General features: G+C 52.3%; 8 protein-coding genes across 8 annotated transcripts; 4 read left to right on the top strand and 4 right to left on the bottom strand.

Annotated features, from left to right (window-relative positions):
- Positions 1-495: 495 nt before the first annotated feature.
- On the bottom strand, positions 496-2,312 carry BDW74DRAFT_186318 (NADPH-adrenodoxin reductase; the record flags this gene model as incomplete). Its single annotated transcript, XM_073731241.1, has 3 exons — positions 496-1,492; positions 1,538-1,972; positions 2,022-2,312. 3 exons carry the CDS (start codon positions 2,310-2,312, stop codon positions 623-625), a joined length of 1,596 nt encoding a protein of 531 aa, XP_073588807.1. The 3' UTR covers positions 496-622.
- Positions 2,313-2,504: 192 nt separating this feature from the next.
- On the top strand, positions 2,505-5,255 carry BDW74DRAFT_48020 (uncharacterized protein). Its single transcript, XM_073732912.1, has 3 exons — positions 2,505-2,898; positions 2,980-3,171; positions 3,231-5,255. The coding sequence occupies exons 1-3, from the start codon at positions 2,725-2,727 to the stop codon at positions 4,980-4,982; spliced, it is 2,118 nt and encodes a 705-aa protein (XP_073588806.1). The 5' UTR covers positions 2,505-2,724; the 3' UTR covers positions 4,983-5,255.
- Positions 5,256-5,327: 72 nt separating this feature from the next.
- On the bottom strand, positions 5,328-7,370 carry BDW74DRAFT_144408 (Lectin C-type domain protein). Its single transcript, XM_073723022.1, has 2 exons — positions 7,207-7,370; positions 5,328-7,151 (listed from the first exon to the last, which is right to left on the bottom strand). The coding sequence occupies exons 1-2, from the start codon at positions 7,267-7,269 to the stop codon at positions 5,424-5,426; spliced, it is 1,791 nt and encodes a 596-aa protein (XP_073588805.1). The 5' UTR covers positions 7,270-7,370; the 3' UTR covers positions 5,328-5,423.
- Positions 7,371-7,527: 157 nt separating this feature from the next.
- Positions 7,528-9,157, top strand: BDW74DRAFT_144407 (Sec62 family protein translocation protein). Its single transcript, XM_073723021.1, has 3 exons — positions 7,528-8,036; positions 8,091-8,641; positions 8,695-9,157. The coding sequence occupies exons 1-3, from the start codon at positions 7,601-7,603 to the stop codon at positions 8,893-8,895; spliced, it is 1,188 nt and encodes a 395-aa protein (XP_073588804.1). The 5' UTR covers positions 7,528-7,600; the 3' UTR covers positions 8,896-9,157.
- A 129-nt stretch (positions 9,158-9,286) lies between these two features.
- BDW74DRAFT_165306 (DUF726 domain protein) lies at positions 9,287-12,239 on the bottom strand (the record flags this gene model as incomplete). The annotated part of the gene is made up of 2 exons (XM_073726402.1): positions 9,287-11,389; positions 11,691-12,239. The coding sequence occupies 2 exons, from the start codon at positions 12,237-12,239 to the stop codon at positions 9,287-9,289; spliced, it is 2,652 nt and encodes an 883-aa protein (XP_073588803.1).
- Positions 12,240-12,455: 216 nt separating this feature from the next.
- sec17 (alpha-soluble NSF attachment protein SEC17) lies at positions 12,456-13,949 on the top strand. The gene is made up of 5 exons (XM_073723020.1): positions 12,456-12,570; positions 12,632-12,755; positions 12,838-13,144; positions 13,206-13,380; positions 13,435-13,949. Exons 1-5 carry the CDS (start codon positions 12,538-12,540, stop codon positions 13,675-13,677), a joined length of 882 nt encoding a protein of 293 aa, XP_073588802.1. The 5' UTR covers positions 12,456-12,537; the 3' UTR covers positions 13,678-13,949.
- A 51-nt stretch (positions 13,950-14,000) lies between these two features.
- On the bottom strand, positions 14,001-17,160 carry BDW74DRAFT_47998 (small subunit rRNA maturation protein TSR1). Its single transcript, XM_073732910.1, has 2 exons — positions 16,529-17,160; positions 14,001-16,466 (listed from the first exon to the last, which is right to left on the bottom strand). The coding sequence occupies exons 1-2, from the start codon at positions 16,635-16,637 to the stop codon at positions 14,152-14,154; spliced, it is 2,424 nt and encodes an 807-aa protein (XP_073588801.1). The 5' UTR covers positions 16,638-17,160; the 3' UTR covers positions 14,001-14,151.
- On the top strand, positions 16,514-18,969 carry BDW74DRAFT_47900 (WDR46/Utp7 family WD40 repeat domain-containing protein). Its single transcript, XM_073732906.1, has 3 exons — positions 16,514-17,629; positions 17,682-18,901; positions 18,962-18,969. The coding sequence occupies exons 1-2, from the start codon at positions 17,000-17,002 to the stop codon at positions 18,654-18,656; spliced, it is 1,605 nt and encodes a 534-aa protein (XP_073588800.1). The 5' UTR covers positions 16,514-16,999; the 3' UTR covers positions 18,657-18,901; positions 18,962-18,969.
- The last annotated feature ends 393 nt before the right edge of the window (positions 18,970-19,362 follow it).

Here is a 19,362-nt window from a genome sequence, read left to right as displayed (position 1 = left end):
CTCCAAGGTTCAGGCACTCTGTAGGGCTGACTGGCCGGTTATTTATAGCTTGTTTCTGATTGGTCCAAGCGCAACTATAAATCCCAGCCTGCAGCGCCTCGGACTGTAAACAAACGGCCGCTTCACATCGTACTCTGGGTCTTGGCTGTAGTATTTAGTAAGACATGATGTTGCCTCCGCCTTGCCAGGTCATCGTGAGATTCAAAATAAGACAACATGGGTCGCCTAGTCAGCAACCAATCATACCCATCGCGGGAGGCGCAGTGCGTCAAGCTCACAAAGCTGTCAGCCCTGATCCGGACGTGCTTAGCTGTAAGCTTAGCCTTGCGTCTATTGTTATTGGGGCCAACCCCGACCTGTTTGATTGAGAACTAGACCGGTACAACCCGGGACTCCGGAGATCGATGATATCTTGCGGTGTTACCGGTGACATGGCGGCCTTATGACCTCTCAAGTTCTAACTGATATCCACCCTCATAACTTATACACAGGTCTCACCGAAAAAATTTGTGGTGACCCGGACTCGGACAATGTGATCCGGGTGTAACCGCAATCTAGTCTATGGAGTGATGGTAAACAGTATTGTACAATAGGGCCTCTATCCAACCGGCGCAAAGCATGTTTAGAGAGCACTCAGCATCTCCTCAACCCGCCCAAATTTCTCCCGGGGCTTTTTCTTCTGTGAGCCCCGCTCGCGCTCGGCACGATCAATCTGTTCCCAGTCCTCCCAGCTTGTTGCTCTGACGCCGAGCTGCTCCGCCTCAGCACGGACGCCCTCCCATCCAAGGCCTGTCCTTTCATTAGATGGATTGAGCAATGCGCCGCCATTCTGAGCCACGTCCGCCGCAATAGCATCAGCCGTGCTGAATGCGTCTGTCATCGTCGTTGCAATTACACCCGTAGGTCCGCGCTTGACCCAGCCAGCACAATATAGTCCCGGCAGGTGAGAGATCAGAGAGCCATCTGGGAGCGTATCGCGGCTTCCTGCTTCTGATGATGGAGGAACAGTGACTCGACCAAAGCCGTCGTTTGGAATCACTCCGCGACTCTCGTCGAACGGCACTCCTAGGTCCTCTAGTCCAGGCAAGGGAAGGCCCTTGTAGCCGACGCTGCGGAAGAACGTGTTTGCAGGGATATTGACCTTGGCTGGTTTGCCGCTGGAAAGATACTTAGGGGTAACCTTGGCGCTTGCGGAGAACGGATCCGCAGGGTCGAGCTCGTTGCGAGCGAAGCGGACATGAGACAATCGGTACGGGAAGACGGGGGACCAGTTAAGACATTCGGGTGAGAGGAGGAAGTCAAGAGACCACGACTTGGTAGCTGTGCTAGGGTCATTGGTTGATCCCTTGGCGAGGAGTTGAATCAGTCGTTTCTGGGCTCTAGGAAGAGCTGAAATGACATCTTCAGGTGGAAGGAGGTCACGAGGAATAGGGTCAAAGGATACAGACGGAAGTTGCAGCAGTTCGCGGACTTCTTTAATGGTAAAAGATGCCTATCAATGTTAGAAATGTAAAGTAGAAGCGAGAGGCTGGCGTACCTGCAGCGGGCCCCTGCGGCCTACTACCCGGACTCTATTGATCTTGCTGCTGGATAGTGCCTCCAAGGCATGGTCAGCAATGTCAGTTTGCCGCAGGCGATCCACGTCCGACAGTAATATCCTCGCCACATCCAGCGCAACATTGCCTTGGCCGATAATCACAGCATCCTCTCCCGCAGTGAGGTCGGGATTGAGGTCTCGATGTTCCGGCAGTCCGTTGTACCATCCCACAAACTCTCGTGCAGAGTATACATTGCGCAAGGCATCCTCTCCCTGTATCCCTAGCTTCTTATCCTTGGGAGCGCCGTACGCAAAGAGAATGGCGTCGTAGTGAGGCTTCAACAGTCGAAGAGGCAGAGTTTCACCCAGTTCGACATTTCCAATGAAGTTGAAGCGCGGAGATGCCGCTACTTCTGTAAACTTCTCTTCACAGTTCTATCTTCGTTTAGCTCACTTTCAAATCGCCAAGTAAATAGACACAGACCTTTACTTCCGGGTGGTCCGGAGCTACGCCATACCTCGCCAGACCAAATGGAACTGGTAGTTTCTCATACATGTCCACTACGGCATTCTCGACCTTTCCCAGTAGCCGATATGCTGCGTAAAAGCCAGCGGGGCCTGAGCCTACAACGGCTACTCGGAAGGGTCGGTCGGTTTGAACTGTTTGGCTGACATTACGGCGTTGCGACCGGAAATGAGATAAAAACAACAGGCGCAGGGGCCGAGATGTGCGAACAGTGCATTGCGCACATACATAGGGAGTTCGAAGACTCATCTTGCCGAGTATAAAATGTCAGGATGTCAAGTCGGCGGTGGTGCGTGACTCAAATGACGCATATCACGTGCTGCTTATCGATAGCTTATCTGTTGTTGCCGGGACAACGCTACCAGTGTTGACGCTCTGCAGGTGTTCGGAGTGTTCAGCCTCATCAGCGACTATTTTCTGGTTGTCCCCATTCTCTCTCCACCTGAACCACGGTCGCTTTGAGAGATCTCGTGGTGCATGCACGAGCTGTCAGCGATTTTGGAACGTGGACGCAGCACGCTCGCTCTTAACATCGCATTCTCTACTTGACCAAGGCTTAGATTCCATTACCCTTCCATTCTTTCAGGGCGCATTCCTCTCCTTCCCCGCCCCGCGTGGGTGAAGGCTGCCATCGCTGGATATTAGCTGTCGTATCGCAATAATGGGGAATTCGTCGCCTCCATTCCTTTACGGGCCTCCTGATGCCTTTAGCTTCAAGGGTCCCACGGATCGCCCCTTCAATCCGAAGGCTGTGACCCAGGCGAGCTGGACTCGTCCTCCGCCTAAGAAGAAGCAGAAGGGCCCGTTAGTTGGCGTGAATCGGCATCCAGACTCGGTATGTTGTGTCTTAACCATGGTCTTGACTTGCATTCTTGGCCATAAATGAATAAGAATAGCATGGCTAACGCTTTCTTAGTACTCTAATATTCCCGATGGCCGGTCGCGTTGGACTCCGATGAGTCCGAGGACAAAGCCCAAGGTCTTTTATGGGCGCCGGATACAATTGGGATTGCGGGTTTTAGCTCTACTCGGAGCCCTCGGGTCGCTGTTCTGCGCCATTGTCATCAAGAACGTTGCAACTTCAATCATATGGATTATCCGCGTTGGGGTGAGTTATCCAAAAACACTTTGTCATTCTTTTTTCATCGCTATGCTAACACGACCTAGCCTGCAATAGCGATCCTTCACACTCTCTACTCCATCTACCACTTATGCCGTTCCCCAGTTACCAGACCTCCAGGCTCACAGGCGAGCTATATGCTCTTCGCTGCGACGTTAGACCTTGGACTGGTCCCGTTCTATGTTTTCGCTGCCTACTTGGGTTATAAAGAATATACCGGCAGTACCTACAATTGGCAGACCCTTTTGAGCACAGAGACCGATGTTATCATGATCATTGCGAAGGCGACTTTCTATCTGAGCGTGATCAATGGAGGGCTTCATTTGATCTCTCTGGGCATCTCTGTCTTCTTATTCAACATTTTCCGCCAGATCGCCCGGCTGCCCCCGGATCTAAACCCACTGGAGGATAATCTGACGTCTCGTTCTCACAAGAGGACCAAATCCGAACTTGCGGAGAAGCATGCCAGTATCTCTACCATAGACTCTACCAACTCGGTTGCGCAGCCTTTGATTGGCGTTCCTCGTACCATTCCTTTCACGCACACGAGGACCAAATCTTCGGAGAACAACTCGCTAAGGCCGCCTATGGACATGGCCAAACAAAGAGGAAACTCACAGACTTCAATCCCAGAAATGCCATTCCGATATCGCGCAAATACCCTGGAAGAGCCGTACGAGATACCAGTGCATGACACAGACTTTGAGCCTCGCCCAACCTCGATCATCCCCTCTGGTACTCCAATGCGCCAAGCGTCCCCGGAAGTGCCTACCCGTTCTCAATGCGTCAGTCCTGCTTCTCAGCATTCTGGCTCGGACAACTGGGTCGCTTTCGGCTCACGCTCCGTCTCCGCCGCTGAGGATAATAATACTGGCAATGCGGCACCACGTGAGCCATCGTCTGTCTACAGTAGAGCCGGAACACCTGGATCTATGAACGGTGTTATTGACTGGATGGGCCTCGCTCAAAAGTACGGTTGGGACATTGGCGAAACCATCTCCGAAGACCTTCGTGGAGAATATGAGTCTCTGGCTATGCATGAGTACTATGGGAATGACGACGATAACCACAATGTGCGCAAAAACGGGCTATACGACCACGACGAAAAAGATGAGCATGACATTGCGAACCATCGCATTGACATCTACCATGACCACGCGGACAGTGATGAAGAATTTGGAGATACCCTCAGGGTCAATCCTCTCGGACTAAACCCACCAACGCCACAGCCCATCCCGGAATCCACCGAGGTCCAAAAGACACCTAACCGTATGGTCCTCGGCGATATCCCCAATCTAGCCCCGACTCCACCGAAGCACAAGGTTCCGCCTCTTGAACTCCCTGAGAAAGAACGCTTTTACATCGGAGCAGAGATCAACACGAGCGTCGATGATGATGATGACGATCCGAAAGCCCTCAATAAGAGAACCAAACTGGTCAAGCGCAAGTCTAATAAGCTCAGCTCCTACGGTCCACTCCAGCAGCACGGCGAAGATGTGCCTAGCGATCTCACCGTGCCCGAGAAGGATCGCAAGGGCCGTGTTGTCAGTAACTCGGGAGCTGACTTCGGTCGTAGCCTCGGTCAAGGTTCGAACCTGTCGTATGGAAACTACATTGCCGGTCTGGGTGTTGGAAGGAGACGAGACGTTAGCGGCAAAATGGCCGAAGAGGGCCGAGGCGGTATCGATAGCCCTAACTCTAAGAGCGCCGGCGGGAGCGGGAGCAGCAACGCCAACACAAACGCAACCGCGAACTCCACGCCTCGAGCTGCTGGGTGGGCGAGATTTGCCGGGCTTTAATCCATAATCATCTAATCCTCGGCTGGTGGTTGAACCTGACTTGGGATCGCTATTGGACGAGGAAAGCGAGCAGAAGGAGATCTTTTGATGGTATGCACATGACATAAAATGATGGAAATGGAAATGGATAATGTACTGGACGAATGAAGGACGAGATATTCACGAAGGATAGGACGGGATTTGGATTTTCAATGTGTGATACTCACTTGACTGTTGTATTTACTGTTTGGCGTATTTAGGACTTTTAAGTAGTCTAGGCTAGGAATGAATACCATGATACCTCAAGGACTCATCTTTTTCCTGACATATTAAAAACGGAATAGAGATCCTCCACGGATACGGGTGTGGCTGTATCTAGTATATATATGTATTGTTCCAATAATGAACACATAATTAGAGACTCTACTAGAGCGACGAATAGGTATAGAAATACACAGCAATCTAAGAAGGCACACCTTCATACTCCCACCCCTGAATGACCCTCCTGTTCCGCCTCGAGTTCCGCCGATTGGCATTACACTTCACGAACAGCGTCAGCGCCGCGATGATGCAGATGACTATACCTGCAATCGCAGCAACCAGGACCGTCCTTCTCTCCAGCTGGTCTGGGTCTGCGGTATACGGGCAAGTGGCGTCCGGCCCACCAGTTACCCAGCAAGTCTCCGTATCGATTGAGTTGAAATTGACCCAGATCGCATTTTTCAGCGTGTCTGAAGATGAAGGGTCGATGAGGTCATTTGATAATGAAAGTAAATGGCGGAAGAGGTATGTGTTTTCGAGGCCTGTGCGGGGGACGGAAAATTCTGATGATGGCGGGCAGATTTCGTCGTCGGCGTCTTTGTATGCGAATGATTCTGATGAGAGAGCCCATCGGAATGGCTGATTGTTGACGCGGCAGGCGGCGCGGTGGGTTTCGCTGCAGTTTGCTGTGCGCCATTGCCCCTTCAGAGTCAGGTCCATCACGGCGCAGCGGGTGTCGTCGGATTCGGCGGAGTCGAGGTCGTATGATGGCGCTGCGGGTTGACCTAGAGCCCATGCCCATGAGGAGGAAAGGGTGAGGTTTCGGTACGCGACTGGATTTTTATCAGCGGTATTATTAAAGAGGGTGTTGTTGAGGGTCGAAGTCATCCCGCATGCCGTGAGGTTTACGACCAAGTCTGATATGGATCGCAGTGACTCGTCGCTGAAATTGTGAGGAACAGGAATGTGATTGGAAATTGCCCAAGACGCGTTCACATTGGAGATATCCGTGCTATCTGGATCATACAGACAACCAGAATCCAGGCTTCCATCATCGGCGGCTGCGACCGGTATGGTCGAGGTCAAATAGCCGGGAGAGAATATAGCCTCATTCTCTGCATAGAGATCATATTCGCTGAGCTGCGGATCAATTGAGCCATATTCGATAAGCAGCCGTCGGTCAGCTGCAAGCTGTATAAATTTTGCACTCGGCCACCCATCTGGGGTGCTCTGTACACCGTTTGGGTTTGCTTCAATGGTGAAGTACTCGGTAATTGGCTTATACGATTCATCAACCGCATACCATGAATTATTCAGGTCACGACGATCCTCGAGCAAGTCGGACGGGCCGTATATGTAAGATCCGACCTTGTCATTCAATATATAGCTGACCTGCTCCGTTGCGGTCGGAAGCTGTCCGCTGGCCACGAGCGATGGCGGCTCATCAGCCGAAGTGGGATCGGCGGCAGCATGGAGATTAAGAGACAAGAATCTCGTGTAAACCACTAGATCCGTGTCGGTGTACTGGAAATAATCCTTGAGGATATCTAACAAGTCCTGCAAATCCAGGTGATCCGAGCATTTGTACGAGCCAAGATCATAGAGCAGCTCGTCTGATAAATCATCGGGCTCCGCTGTTATGGTTCCTTGTGCGACTGAACCAGTGACAGTACGTGTGGCGTCTGGGGACACTGTCACAACTTGCAGACCACTAGGGACTAAAACAGGACATAGAATCCATTGTCGGTGTTCCGTAGACCAGTATAGGTCGATGTTGAAGCGTCGATAGCCAACAGCAAGCAGGTTGGAAAGGCATTTTTCAGCTGCAGTTCTGCCAAACTTGTTGTCGCCAAAGCAAGCCGCCCGCAAGGAGATAGCCGAGGTGGTGACAAAGTTAATAGGAACTTGTCCGGCTACATCTCTTTCGCTCTACATGATAATCAGCTTTACAATCTCGATACCGCAATCGCCAAGGAAGACCGACCAGAAGGACAGTAGCCCAAGTCGCGTTCAGGAGAGAGTCATCTGGGTCGAATTTTAGGGACATGAAGATGCAGAATGGTGAATATGCAAGGGGGCAATTAGAATATGCATTGCAGAAGCCCAGTCACCATCGATTGATAATGATATTAGACCACCGGGGTGAAGTATACGGAGTAGTTTTGGGGAGATGAATGGGGCTGTGACGCTGGAGGGTCCATTTCATTCACCCAGCGGAGCCAGGGCGGTGAATGGGTCCTGATCATCACTTCTTATCTGGCCACATCCATTTATTTAAGCAAGCTCCCCGACACACCAAACGGACCATCAACCAGCAACAATTCGTCCCCAACATACAGTCTCAGTCAGTCTTTATCAAGTATTGTCTCTAAATCAGAATGGCCACACCCGGTCAGCCCTCCCCCCAGCAGCTGGCTGCTATGCAGCAACAGTTCGCTGCCGAGGCGGCCAAGCGCGGATTGACCCCCGAGGAGTTCGCCAAACAGCAGCGCGAGCAGTTGAATGCCGACGCCGCGAAGCATGGCATGACAACCGAACAGTACGTTACTCAGTTGAGGATGCGCGCAATGGCTGCCCAGCAAAAGGCTGCTGAAGTTCAGCGACAACTCCAAGCCAACGGTCAGAGCCAAGGACCCCCGCGACCAGGACAGCCAGGCCAGCCCGGACAACCGCAGACGCACACCCAGCAAGTTCCCGTCAATCCGAATGCTCCTAAAGACCCCAAGGCGATCGCAGTCGCGCAGTTCCTCCGCTCCCAAAACCTGAAGCCGAGAACCTGTATCATGGACGGACAGCGGAAGGACATGTTCAAGGGTTAGTTGTCCCAGCGCAAGTCTTGAATATCGTTACTGACAAATATGATTATAGTCAAACGTGCCATCCGTGCCCTCGAATCCCCCGCCTACGAGAAGGCTCGAAAGAAGAACCCCCTCCTGCCCCCGGTGACCGACCGTGCATCGGCTGAGAACGTATTCAAGCTCCTGCCCCTGTCGGTTCTTGCTCTTCGAGTCTCCAAGGTCGATCCCCATGCTGGACATGGTCATGGAAAGACAAAGCGAGTCAAGGGACTTTGGACTGTGAAGATCGAGCAGCACCAGGAAGCCGGTCCGATGATGCACTACGTTTGGCTTTACGAAGGTCCGCAGTGGAAGCAGAAGGCTCTGGCTGCCGCCGTGGTCGCCGGTATTTTCGCAGTCGTGCTCTTCCCCCTCTGGCCCATTATGCTGAGACAAGGAGTGTGGTACCTGAGTGTCGGCATGATGGGAATTCTCGGTCTGTTCTTCGCTATGGCTTTCTTCCGTCTTATTCTCTTCTGCCTCACCGTTTTCACTATTCCGCCTGGGCTGTGGCTCTTCCCCAACTTATTCGAGGATGTTGGTTTCTTTGACAGTTTCAAGCCACTCTGGGGCTGGCAAGAGGTACGTTTTTCATTTACTTCAGTTCAGAACCATTCCTGACTGAATTTTGTCAGACCGGAAAGAAGAAGAAGTCTTCTAAGAAGAAGGCTACCATCGACGCAGGTCAAGCGCCGGCTTCTCAGTCTACAGAATCCGCTCCTATGTCAACTGCAGACACCGCACCTTCGGCTACCACTACCGCAACTGAAAGCGCGGATGCAGCTGGCGCAGTAAAGCGTGATCTTGCTCCCCGCGTTGAAGAGGTTGAGGAGTGATTCGTCAAATTCCTACCTAGCAGTCCTTTTTTTTCTACTCGGCGTCTGTCATAATGCATAATTTTATGCTATCAAACCCTTTTTTTATGAGCTTCTCGATGTCTTTCACGTGTGTTTGTATCTACTACTATTTCTTCTGTGTCTACCTACCCTACCGATTTTCATAGGATCATGAGGCACCTTTCAAAGCTGGATTACGGAAAAGGAGTCTATCGGTTTGAGGGAGATTAAATCATTTCAATGATGCTGTTTTGAATATCTATGTAGGTCACGATTTAAAAATACCAGGATAAGAATACTGGGTATGAACGCTTGAAAGCGAGTCTAAAGAACCTTCATCCATACTAATGCATTGGCTTCCAACTTCATAGACACCATAACGACTATGGACCTAAACCTCGCCTTTCTCCTTATCCTCGGTAGTTCTGACTGGAACAGGACGACGCGGTATGCTCTGGCGAGCTTCCGGCCGTGGCCGGGGACTGAGCTCTTCATCGGGAGCAATCTCGCCGCTTTCCAGCTTTCTGCGGGCGGCTTCGCTGTTTCCCTCGATCCCTGCTCGGCGCTCATTTTGGATCCGTTCTCGCTCCTCTTCGCGGTCCTTTGCCTCCAAAGCTGCCTCTTCTCGCGCGACTTCACGAGCACTGATACACTCCAATCCGACGGTTCGTAGAATCCGCCCAAGTAGGTACTGGTAGCGAAGGTGGCCGTTGATATAATCGCTCACGTCAAGGTTCTCGACACCGGGAACGTTCTCAATGGCCTGCAATCCTGCAACACCTAGCTGGAGGCTACTTGTCCGATAGAGGAAAGCGAGCACAGAGTCATTCTCGGAATGAACATTGACCAGTCGGCCACTGACGACGCGCCGCATGCGACGCCAGTCAGGTGCATCGGATGGTGTTGGGGCTCCCATGAGAATAGCTGATTCGATCAGCCCGTAAGCATGTCTCTTGGCCAGAGTCTGCAGGCATGAGAAAATGACTCGAGATCCCAACGAGTAGCCGATGAGTGTAACAGGTCTCTCGCCCTGTACTTTGCTAATCAAAGCATCGGCAAGGACTTCCCCTGCCTTGTCTGCACGGGATTTGGCCACACTAAACGGGTTGTCTGCGATGCCGGCGACTTTCATAAGACCGACAGGTAGGGTCACTGCGCTGATAAGACCCGCAAAGATCGTTTTTGTCAGGACGTGGCGACCGGCTGACCAAGCGGCAGTAGTAACCAGACGGTCTAATGCATGACCTAGGTCCATAAGTGGTTTTGTTTCCCAGCGAAGGCCGAATACCTCAGAATCCTTGCCGATGACACGCCACGGAACTACGAAGTTGTCCTCTTCAGTGAGCCATCCTGTGATTCCGACAGTGACCCGAAGACGATGATCTTCTCGAGCAGCTTCTTTTTCATCGTCAACCCGCTTTCGACCACGGCCAAGATCATGAATTGGCAGGAAAGCGAAATCATCCACCTCACGCGCATATTTATCCATCATTCGTCCCGTCATACGCCCACCATAGGCCCCGAAGAGCCCACCGACAATGACTCCACTACCCGCAACAGCACCTAGATAACCTGCAGCAGCCGTGGCCCCTAAGCCAAGGCCTCCCATAACTGTTCCTAAGCCTGCAGCGATAAACGGGGCAGCGAGACCGCCCGTAACGCCAATCAGGACAGCGCCAGCAACAGATGCAATACCAACTTTCCACTTTCGACTGGGGTCGCTGTCCCTTTTCTGTGCCTGAGCGTCGGAATTTGCAGGAAGTTGGAGAGCAGCATCCAGGAGTCCTCGCGACACTTTGACTTCGTCTTGGTTGAGAGTCTTGATACCCAGCCCTAGACTGGAAGCGGTCAAGAGCATCAAGACACGAGAGTTCGCATTGTAATGCTCCAAACTCAGCAGCAAGAGCAGTAGAGAATGAAGGATCAACAGTCTCTTTGGCTTGGGCAGGCGGATCAACGGCGTTTTGACTGGAGGATAGACCTCAGCTAGACGACTCCAGCTGCTGTCCTCCTCATCGTCATATGAGCTTCTGGGTCTCTCATCCTCCAAGTCGAAATCTGGTGCTTCATTTTCATTCTGGTCAGGCGAGTCCCGGTTGACAACCTCACCGACCCGAAGGAGAACGGAGTCTCTCCAATCATCAAACGTGGTCAGAAGGAGGGCCTCAGCTTTCGCATCCTCGGCGGTGGGCACATATTCAGTGCGCGCCGGTCTATCCTTATCTTTCGAGTCTTCTAGCTTCTGCGGATCCGCATGTGGAGCAACATCCTCATCATTCAGGTCAATCAAATCTTTGGCTACAGAACGCTGTGCAGCTGGGGCCTTGAATGTCTCGTCAGCCGAGTCTCTCATGCGCTGTGTGATTTCAGCGATAAGCACCGTGAGATCTGCACGCTGCGGCCGACTGAGAATAGTTGTTAGGTCTTGGTCGTTTTTCGTCTCCGCCTTGTCCCTCGACCCTTCCTTGGGGTCAGAACCAAATTCTTTGAATCTCTTCCACATCGAGTACAGATACGCCAAGTCCAGTGCTTAAATTGTCAGAAAAGGATACTGCCCTGCAAGGCTGTGGAATGTAGAAAGCAGTAGTTTGTCAAGTGGAGGTACCATGGGGAAGGTGGATGACTCAGCACTGCCCAGTGACGCAACAGGTTGAGGCTGATAAAAGGCAGCAGTCGATATTTGTTAACGACCTGTGGGTCAAGAGTGTCGATGGATCATACTCCGTAGCATTGGTGCTGACATCAAGTAGGATTCGATGCCCTGCAATGGCTTAGCAATTTGCAGTGTCAACAACAAAGAATTTTCCCTTCGTCTTGGAGGCGTAACCAAGCGCGTTCCCATCCCAGACATCCCCATCAGGATGTGTGTTTCTAGCCGATTCAATGCGTTGAATCTTCTTGTTCCGGCCTACTACTCGTTCCTTCGACAGGGCCTCCTTGAGTCGTTCCAGTCCAATCGTGTTCTCTTTCGTTGCCTCCAGGCTCTCATCGCGGATGCTCTGCAGAGGTTCAACCCCCGTAGTGTCTACTTTCTGAATCTCTTTTACGAAGTGAATTTGCGATTCAAGGGTCTCGAGCATCTGCTGTTCCTCCTCTGGACTGGATGGTTGCGGTAAAGCTGATAGGCGAAGCAGATGATGAAGCTGAGCAGGTGTGACAGACGGAGCTGACGGCTTCGTGGCAGGATCCGGGAGTAATGAGCGGACAGACCATGTTGGTTCCGCAAGAATCGACTTGATATCCGTGTTTTTCGTGGTCGAGGAAGAATGTCTGGGTCTGCACTGGATATTTCGTGGGCTGGGAATAGGTGAAAAGCCCAGGCGGGTTGTTGCGCGACGGAGCATCATCGACGTATATTAGAATCAAAATCTCGAATAGCTGTAAAATTTGTCCTTTCTTTCGGTGCGCTTGACTGTAGAGACCGCAAAGGAAGATGGAGATCTACCACCAAAAGAAAAGATAATGGAGGGAGCTCGGGGACACCGCCCGGCGGAAGATCGGGAGGCTTGGCAGTGACGACGATGGAACAGCTTGAAGCCTTAGTTCAACAACAACTTTCGAGATAACCAGTATCTATCTGGAACTAACCTTACATCATTTGACTCGAGTTTCTTCCTTCTACTGCTCTCCGCAGTCGGCAACATGACCGCAGACCCTCGAGCCCTACTGCAGAAAGTACGTTGTTCGCATATCCGCCCCGCTGTCAACAGCGATCTTAACGTACGCACCCTTCTAGGCTGAGAAAGCGCTCCAAAGCGCGTCCGGTGGCTTCAGCTTCTTTGGCGGCCGCACAGAGAAGTACGAGAATGCAGCAGACCTATACACACAGGCCGCAAATGCGTTTCGGATTCAGAAGCTGAGTATGCACCCCACCTCAGCTCCGCGGGGAATGCCCAAATAGTTCGCACCTTTATTAACGTGTCACTTTGCGCTATGTACCAGACAAGGAAGCCGGTCAAGCATTCGAGAAAGCTGCTACCATCCAGACCCAGAACCTTAACGAGCCCGGTGACGCCGCCAACACCTTGCAAGAGGCGTTCAAAGTATACCGCAAGACAGACCCCGAGGATGCCGTCCGCGTGCTTGCTGTCGCTATCCAGCACTACGTGCTGAACGGTAACTTGCGCCGAGCAGCTTCCCAGCAGCAGTATTTGGCGGAAGTGTATGAGCAAGAGCTAGGGGATACCAAGAATGCGCTGGAGGCTTACGAGAAAGCTGCGGAGTGGTTCGATGCTGACAATGCGGAGGCGTGAGTGATCATCCACTTTGAATCCACAGCAGATCGAGTCTCTGATATTTCTGGCAAACAGTCTCGCAAACAAGCACTACCTCAAGGCCGCTGATTTAGCAGCGCTAGAAGGCGACTACTACAAGGCCATCGAGCACTACGAGCGCATTGGTCGCTCATCAATCAACAACGGTCTGATGAAGTGGTCTGTCAAGGACTACCTCCTCAAGGCCGGACTTTGCCATCTAGCCACTCAGGTTTGCCCACCGCTTCTAGAGTTCACAGAAGTTTCTGCTCACGAATGCAAATAGGACATGGTCTCCGCCAACCGCGCTTTGGAGAGCTACCGCGATATCGATAACACATTTGCCTCTACGAGAGAACACCAGCTTCTCGTGGACCTTATCCAAACGATTGAAGCGCATGACCAGGAAGCATTCGCCGATAAGCTCTTCCAGTTCGACCAGCTCAGCAAGCTAGACAAGTGGAAGACGACGATCCTTTTGCGGGTCAAGAACGGAATTGAAGGACCTGAGGAGGACGATTTCGCTTAAGACTTGTTTATATGATCATATACTCTCTCTCTACTTTTCTACACCGCTTCGTTCTCCAAGTCGGTTTCGTTCAGTCAGTACAAGATATGTACTTTGCTTCAAATGTGGTTTTCATACATACTCATGATAGCTATTATTTCTCGCTATTTGAAATGGTCGAGTTCGCGTTCTTTTCTGGATTTTTTGCGCTATAGTCACTTGGTAGGTATAGGTGGGTATTATATGGGGTTTGAAGGAGTCAAATCATAATTCATTACGGTCTGGTTTGCCGTTCATCGACATCTGTCTATATAGTTCAAAAGATTTTTTTCGAAAATTTTGCCATTACTGAAAACTGAAAGCTCGTCAATCATGCAAGGCAACTTTGTGGTATCATATCATCCCTCCTCTTTCATCATCTGACCCCAGCATCTCCACCACGAATCCACCGCATGAACCAAGAGCGGAGGGAGACGCAGAAAAGAAGCCAGTTGCTCAAACAACCTCCAATGCCTTCGCTTTCCGCGGAAAGACGCGCTTGTACAAACTGATACCCACCGAGTCCTGCGGGTTGAGCTTGCCATCAAAGGTACACTTGAAGTAACCATGCGTACCGAGACTCTCCTTGATGAATCCACTGCGTCCGCGCCTAGTCCAAAGCTGCAGAGCCTTGAACCAGTTGACGTCCTCAGAATTGAAGAACATGTAGCGGACCGTGACGACGCGCTTGTGGATCTTGTACGGGTGGCCGGTGATGATGGCGCGCTTAGCGACGACACGGCTTGGGTCAGGAGCGACGACTGTGCCTGTGCCGATGAGTTCGAGGGAAGACGTTGAGAAGTCTGCGGCTGTTGTGAGTTCGGGGGCGTCGGCGGAGTCGAGGATTTCGGGGTCAGCGGAGGCCTTGCGGGGCTTGAAGACGAGGACAGGTACGGAGCCCCATGTGAGCGGGCCGATCCAAGTGGCGATCGCGCTGCGGCCTGGGTGGAGGAAGCGGTCGTATTTGTGGACGTTGTTGGGAGTGTTGTCTGCGGAAGAGAAAACGGGGTTGATGACCAGGCGGCGCGGGCCGTACTGAACGATGAGCTCCTGCTTGGATTTGAGAGGTTCTTCAACGGCGGCGTTGAGGTGCATGTTGACGTTGACGACGGTATTCTTGTGTTCGTGGCGGAGGAGGGAGAAGAGAGACAGGGGTTGAGGTTTGTTGCGGAGCGAGGCAGGGACTGCGCGGAGGTGAACGTCCACGCGAGTTCCTGGGTTAACTCCACCGATGAGGGCTTCTCTTAGGATCCTGTTCTTAAATCCTTTGTAGTCACCGAACTGGAGGAGGCGGCGCCAGTCCTCGGGTTCGTGCGCTCGGTCCTCTGCGGTGTTCCAGGGGCTGGTCTTGAGGCTCTTCATTCCTCGGTATCTGGCCAAACGCTCGCGGGCGAGGACGTTGGGGTGAAGCTCGATCTCATCGGGGAATTCGAGGTCGTCTTCGGCTTCATTTCTGCGGCTGCGTCTGTACTCTTCCAGTTGCTGCGCTTCATCCTCGGGTGAGGGATCAAGGAACATCTCTGATTGAGGGTATTCAGAAGGTCCGCCTTCTGTCATTGCGTCGTGGTTGTCAGGGAAAACGCCGTCTTCGGGGGCACCAGAGACGTCCATCTCCATATCCTCATCCTCGTCATCATCCGCGATGTCAGATCCAGAGTCTGATACGTCATCTAAGAACCAATGAGATTGATACTCGGAAGTACCCTTCGGTAGTCTCTTAGGTTTGGCGGGAATGTGATCGTCATCATCGGAGAAGTAATGGTGGTCGTCCAGAAGCACACCCTTCCTATCTGTGTCTGGCATAAACTCGACATCATCCTCCATTTCGATTTCTTCTGGTGCAACAGCGGCCAAATCATCTCGGTCAGCAGATGGGCCATCCAACAGTTGGGGCGCCTGAGTTTCATCAACGTTCATGGCATCGTCCCGCTTGGACCGCGTAGTGGGTAGCGGAGCAGCGGTGATAGCGTCAATCTGGAAATCACCCCAACCAGGAACATGAACCAGGCGGTCCGCCTTCAAGCCTCTTCCACGAACAACACCAGTAAGCACCACGTCGTCCACTTCGGCCGATGCACTTTCGGGCCACTTGATGTCCTCAATAAGCATCCAGCTTCGCTCATCACGCCAGCGGATTCCCTTGGGCGTCGCAGTGCAGAGAGAACGAATGGCATTTGAGCACTCCTGTCGCGAATCGATAGAAAGCACCTTGTCGACGGCTGGGAAGAAGTGGTTCAAGAACGACTTCAGGGAGCCAGCCACTTGAGGGCGTTTCTTAGGGGGGTTGATTTTATCGAGATCCTGTACCACCGCGAGAACATTCGAGATTCCCTGGCCCTCAATGGACCTTAATAGCAACTCGCCCTGCTCCTCCACCTCAACATGTGCGGAAATTGCGAGAACGACGAAATCGGCCATCCGGCAAGCATCCAACGCGCTCATCAGGTCATACTTGGCCGGTAAATACTGCAAGTTCTGTCGGAAACGATCGACTCGGATGCGAGAAATGGTATTGGGAAAGACTTCGCTCGAAATATCGACGCTTTCGTTCAGCGACTTGATAATAGCGGTAGTATCGATATCAACTGAGAGCGGAACAATGGCAACGTGGCGCGGGGCTCCATTCTGACCGGAGAAAATGCTTGTGGCCTGAGCCCTTTCCTGCTGCTTGTTTTGCTGCTTCTGGCGAGCCTGGTTCCTTCGATCGAGTTTCGACATGAGTTGCTGGTGAGGGGTCTTGCGAGTGCCCCGCTCTCCTCTTTCGACCTTGCCTGGTGATAGTTAGTACCGTCTAAGAGTGACACTCATGCCGTCGCAAATTTATCCGCCGCACCTTTAGCCTGGTCCTTCAAAGCGCGCTTCGAAGCATGGCCAGTCTTGTAAGCCTTGTTGGAAGTCTTGGTCGTGGAACGGTGGTGATGCTGCACCGAAGTAGGCGCCATGTTGGCACCGCCGGAGCCCTTGAAGCGAAACGGGAGAGATGCCAGGGTGTCGAGCTAACAGCGAGCGTATCAGGCGCAAATCGAGGATAAATTGGCAAATCACAGCAATGTTCTCGGCGAGCAAAGAATAATATAGATCGAACATCTGTTGAAAAAATTAGGCGGTGGAGGAAAAAAAACAAGCGAGCCGATCAGAAAGGCGGTCTTGGCGCTTTTTTCCCTGCAGAATAAAAATCAAATTTCCCCGTCATCTCCGAAGCTTCAGGCAGCTTGGGTATTTGCGATAAAAAGGTCCGTCCATATCTGGAAACTGCTTCGTCAGACTACCTCTACAGCCTTCGATTCCCGACTCCGTCTACGCCATGGCGGACTCAGCGCCGACAAAGGCCGTTGCGCCCACCAAGCGCAAGGAAAACAAGCGGTTGATCGAAGCTCAGCAAAAATACGGCCGCGGCAAGGCTGTTCATACCCACAGCGTGCGAGACAAGAAGCTACGAAGTAATCTGCAAGCTGTCGAAGAAAAGTACAAAGATGCTGCCCTCCGCGCCAAAGATGCGGAGATCCTCATGGAGCACGAGGCCGGATTCCTCGAGCCCGAGACGGAGATGGAAAGAACGTACAAGGTGCGTCAGGATGAGATCGCGGCGAGTGTTGGAATCGAGACTGCGAAGAAGAAGTTTGAGTTGAAGCTGGACGACTTTGGGCCTTACCGAGCGGACTATACACGGAATGGACGAGAACTGCTGTTAGCGGGGCGGAAGGGACATATCGCGACAATGGACTGGCGGAATGGGAAGTTGGGGTGCGAGCTGCATTTGCGGGAAACCGTGAGGGATGCGCGGTGGCTGCATAACAACCAGTACTTTGCGGTTGCGCAAAAGAAGTCGGTCTATATCTATGATAGTCAGGGTGTGGAGCTGCACAACCTGGACCGGATCGTTGAGCCCTGCTTCTTAGAGTTCTTGCCTTACCATTTTCTCCTCGCTTCAGCTGTGAGTTCCCTTCTCGCCGTAATTGCGCGAGAGCCATACTAACGGCGTGCAGCAAATGAGCGGCCACCTCAAATACACAGACACATCGACCGGCCAACTCGTCGCCGAAATCCCCACAAAGGTCGGAGCCCCAACATCGCTGGCCCAAAATCCCTGGAACGCAATCATGCACGTCGGCCACCAAAACGGTACCGTGACCCTCTGGTCTCCCAACACACAAACCTCCCTTGTCAAAGCCCTCGTCCACCGTGGCCCTGTCCGCTCCATGGCAATCGACCGACAAGGCCGTTACATGGTATCAACAGGCCAGGACCAGAAAATGCAAGTCTGGGACATCCGCATGTACCGCGAAGTCCACTCTTACTCTTGCCACCAACCCGGCGCCGCAGTCTCCATCTCTGACCGCGGTCTCACAGCCGTCGGATGGGGCACGCAAGTCAGCGTGTGGCGCGGCCTCTTCGACGCCGCCAGCTCCGACGTCGGCAAGGTCAAATCCCCGTACATGTCATGGGGCGGCGATGGGCAGCGCATCGAGAACCTCCGCTGGGCCCCCTTCGAGGATATCCTCGGTGTCGCGCACGACAAGGGCTTCGCAAGCATAATCGTCCCCGGCGCGGGCGAACCCAACTTCGACGCCTTGGAAGTCAACCCCTACGAGAACCCCAAGCAGCGCCAGGAGGCCGAGGTGCGCGGGCTCATGCACAAGCTACAGCCCGGCATGATTTCGCTGGATCCCAGCTTTATCGGTCGTGTCGATACCATCAGCGACAAGCGCAACCGCGAGGAGAAAGACCTCGACCGTCGGCCGGAGGACCACATCGAGAAAATCAAGAACCGCGGCCGTGGCAAGAACAGTGCGCTGCGGAAGTACCTGCGGAAGAAGGGGAGGCGCAATGTCGTCGACGAGAAGCTCCTCAAGGCACAGGCCCTGCACAAGGAGCGCATGTCGCGCGCGAAGGAGAGATACAAGTCCGAGCGGGAAGAGCTGGGACCTGCCTTGGCGCGGTTTGCGAGGAAGGATATGTAATCTCTCTCTTTCTTGCATTCCCTGTTTTTGCGGGTTCTGCCTTTTGCTTGCTTGGTCAAGTCTGCTTTGTCATTCTTTATTCGCTCTGTCGTTGTCGCTGGATGACGAGTGGAGTGCTCAGATACCCTGATTATAGAGCGAGTACAGAGTACCGTTCTGCGAATCTGTCATGAACATGCATTTGAGGGCGTTGGGTTTGGGTACGTTAGTGAAAGGTGTTAGCCTATCCAACTATGTAATTCAATGTATATCTACTCACCGCTACCTTATCCCTTCAACGTAATCAGGCTGATAATAGTCTGCAGTGCAATGCTACGGTAAGTAGACTTAACCATGACTTGGTGTATATGAGACGCTAGTCTACATATTCGTGGAAAATTGTTACGCAGGTTTTTAGAATCTAGAGATATGCGGGGTGAAAGTGGAAAATGCCTGCGATTGCTCCTAGATGGCATGAGTGAATTTCAACTGAAGCAAATCCCAACGCCATAGCAGTTCGCCATGAAGATCATGAGTATCACTGTAGAGTAGAAAACCAACGACAACGTACAACAAGTAAGAATCATCATCCAACATTAACACAACATCTGGAACGCTTATCGGGAATCAGGCTCAACGACAAGGTATCAACCTCACTCAAAAAGAGAGGGAAAAGATCACGAAATGTCGACTCGGAAAACAACAGATCAATGAGGCCAGATGCAAG

Source organism: Aspergillus multicolor (assembly GCF_047715735.1).
Source record: "Aspergillus multicolor strain CBS 133.54 unplaced genomic scaffold BDW74scaffold_2, whole genome shotgun sequence".
In the NCBI taxonomy this organism is placed as follows: domain Eukaryota; kingdom Fungi; phylum Ascomycota; class Eurotiomycetes; order Eurotiales; family Aspergillaceae; genus Aspergillus; species Aspergillus multicolor.
Note: the sequence above shows the minus strand (reverse complement) of the source record. Positions and strands in the feature narration are given on the sequence as shown.

Coding starts and splice junctions, on each gene's coding strand:
- BDW74DRAFT_144408 (XM_073723022.1), bottom strand. CDS start 7,269: ATGTCCCTAAAATTCGACCCAGATGACTCTCTCCTGAACGCGACTTGG. Junction 7,152..7,206: donor CTTGGGCTACTGTCCTTCTG/GTCGGTCTTCCT, acceptor ATTATCATGTAG/AGCGAAAGAGATGTAGCCGG.
- BDW74DRAFT_48020 (XM_073732912.1), top strand. CDS start 2,725: ATGGGGAATTCGTCGCCTCCATTCCTTTACGGGCCTCCTGATGCCTTT. Junction 2,899..2,979: donor TGAATCGGCATCCAGACTCG/GTATGTTGTGTC, acceptor ACGCTTTCTTAG/TACTCTAATATTCCCGATGG. Junction 3,172..3,230: donor TATGGATTATCCGCGTTGGG/GTGAGTTATCCA, acceptor AACACGACCTAG/CCTGCAATAGCGATCCTTCA.
- BDW74DRAFT_47900 (XM_073732906.1), top strand. CDS start 17,000: ATGGCGGACTCAGCGCCGACAAAGGCCGTTGCGCCCACCAAGCGCAAG. Junction 17,630..17,681: donor ATTTTCTCCTCGCTTCAGCT/GTGAGTTCCCTT, acceptor AACGGCGTGCAG/CAAATGAGCGGCCACCTCAA.
- BDW74DRAFT_47998 (XM_073732910.1), bottom strand. CDS start 16,637: ATGGCGCCTACTTCGGTGCAGCATCACCACCGTTCCACGACCAAGACT. Junction 16,467..16,528: donor TTTGAAGGACCAGGCTAAAG/GTGCGGCGGATA, acceptor AACTATCACCAG/GCAAGGTCGAAAGAGGAGAG.
- sec17 (XM_073723020.1), top strand. CDS start 12,538: ATGACCGCAGACCCTCGAGCCCTACTGCAGAAA. Junction 12,756..12,837: donor GTTTCGGATTCAGAAGCTGA/GTATGCACCCCA, acceptor GCTATGTACCAG/ACAAGGAAGCCGGTCAAGCA. Junction 13,381..13,434: donor TTTGCCATCTAGCCACTCAG/GTTTGCCCACCG, acceptor GAATGCAAATAG/GACATGGTCTCCGCCAACCG.
- BDW74DRAFT_144407 (XM_073723021.1), top strand. CDS start 7,601: ATGGCCACACCCGGTCAGCCCTCCCCCCAGCAGCTGGCTGCTATGCAG. Junction 8,037..8,090: donor GCGGAAGGACATGTTCAAGG/GTTAGTTGTCCC, acceptor ATATGATTATAG/TCAAACGTGCCATCCGTGCC. Junction 8,642..8,694: donor CACTCTGGGGCTGGCAAGAG/GTACGTTTTTCA, acceptor GAATTTTGTCAG/ACCGGAAAGAAGAAGAAGTC.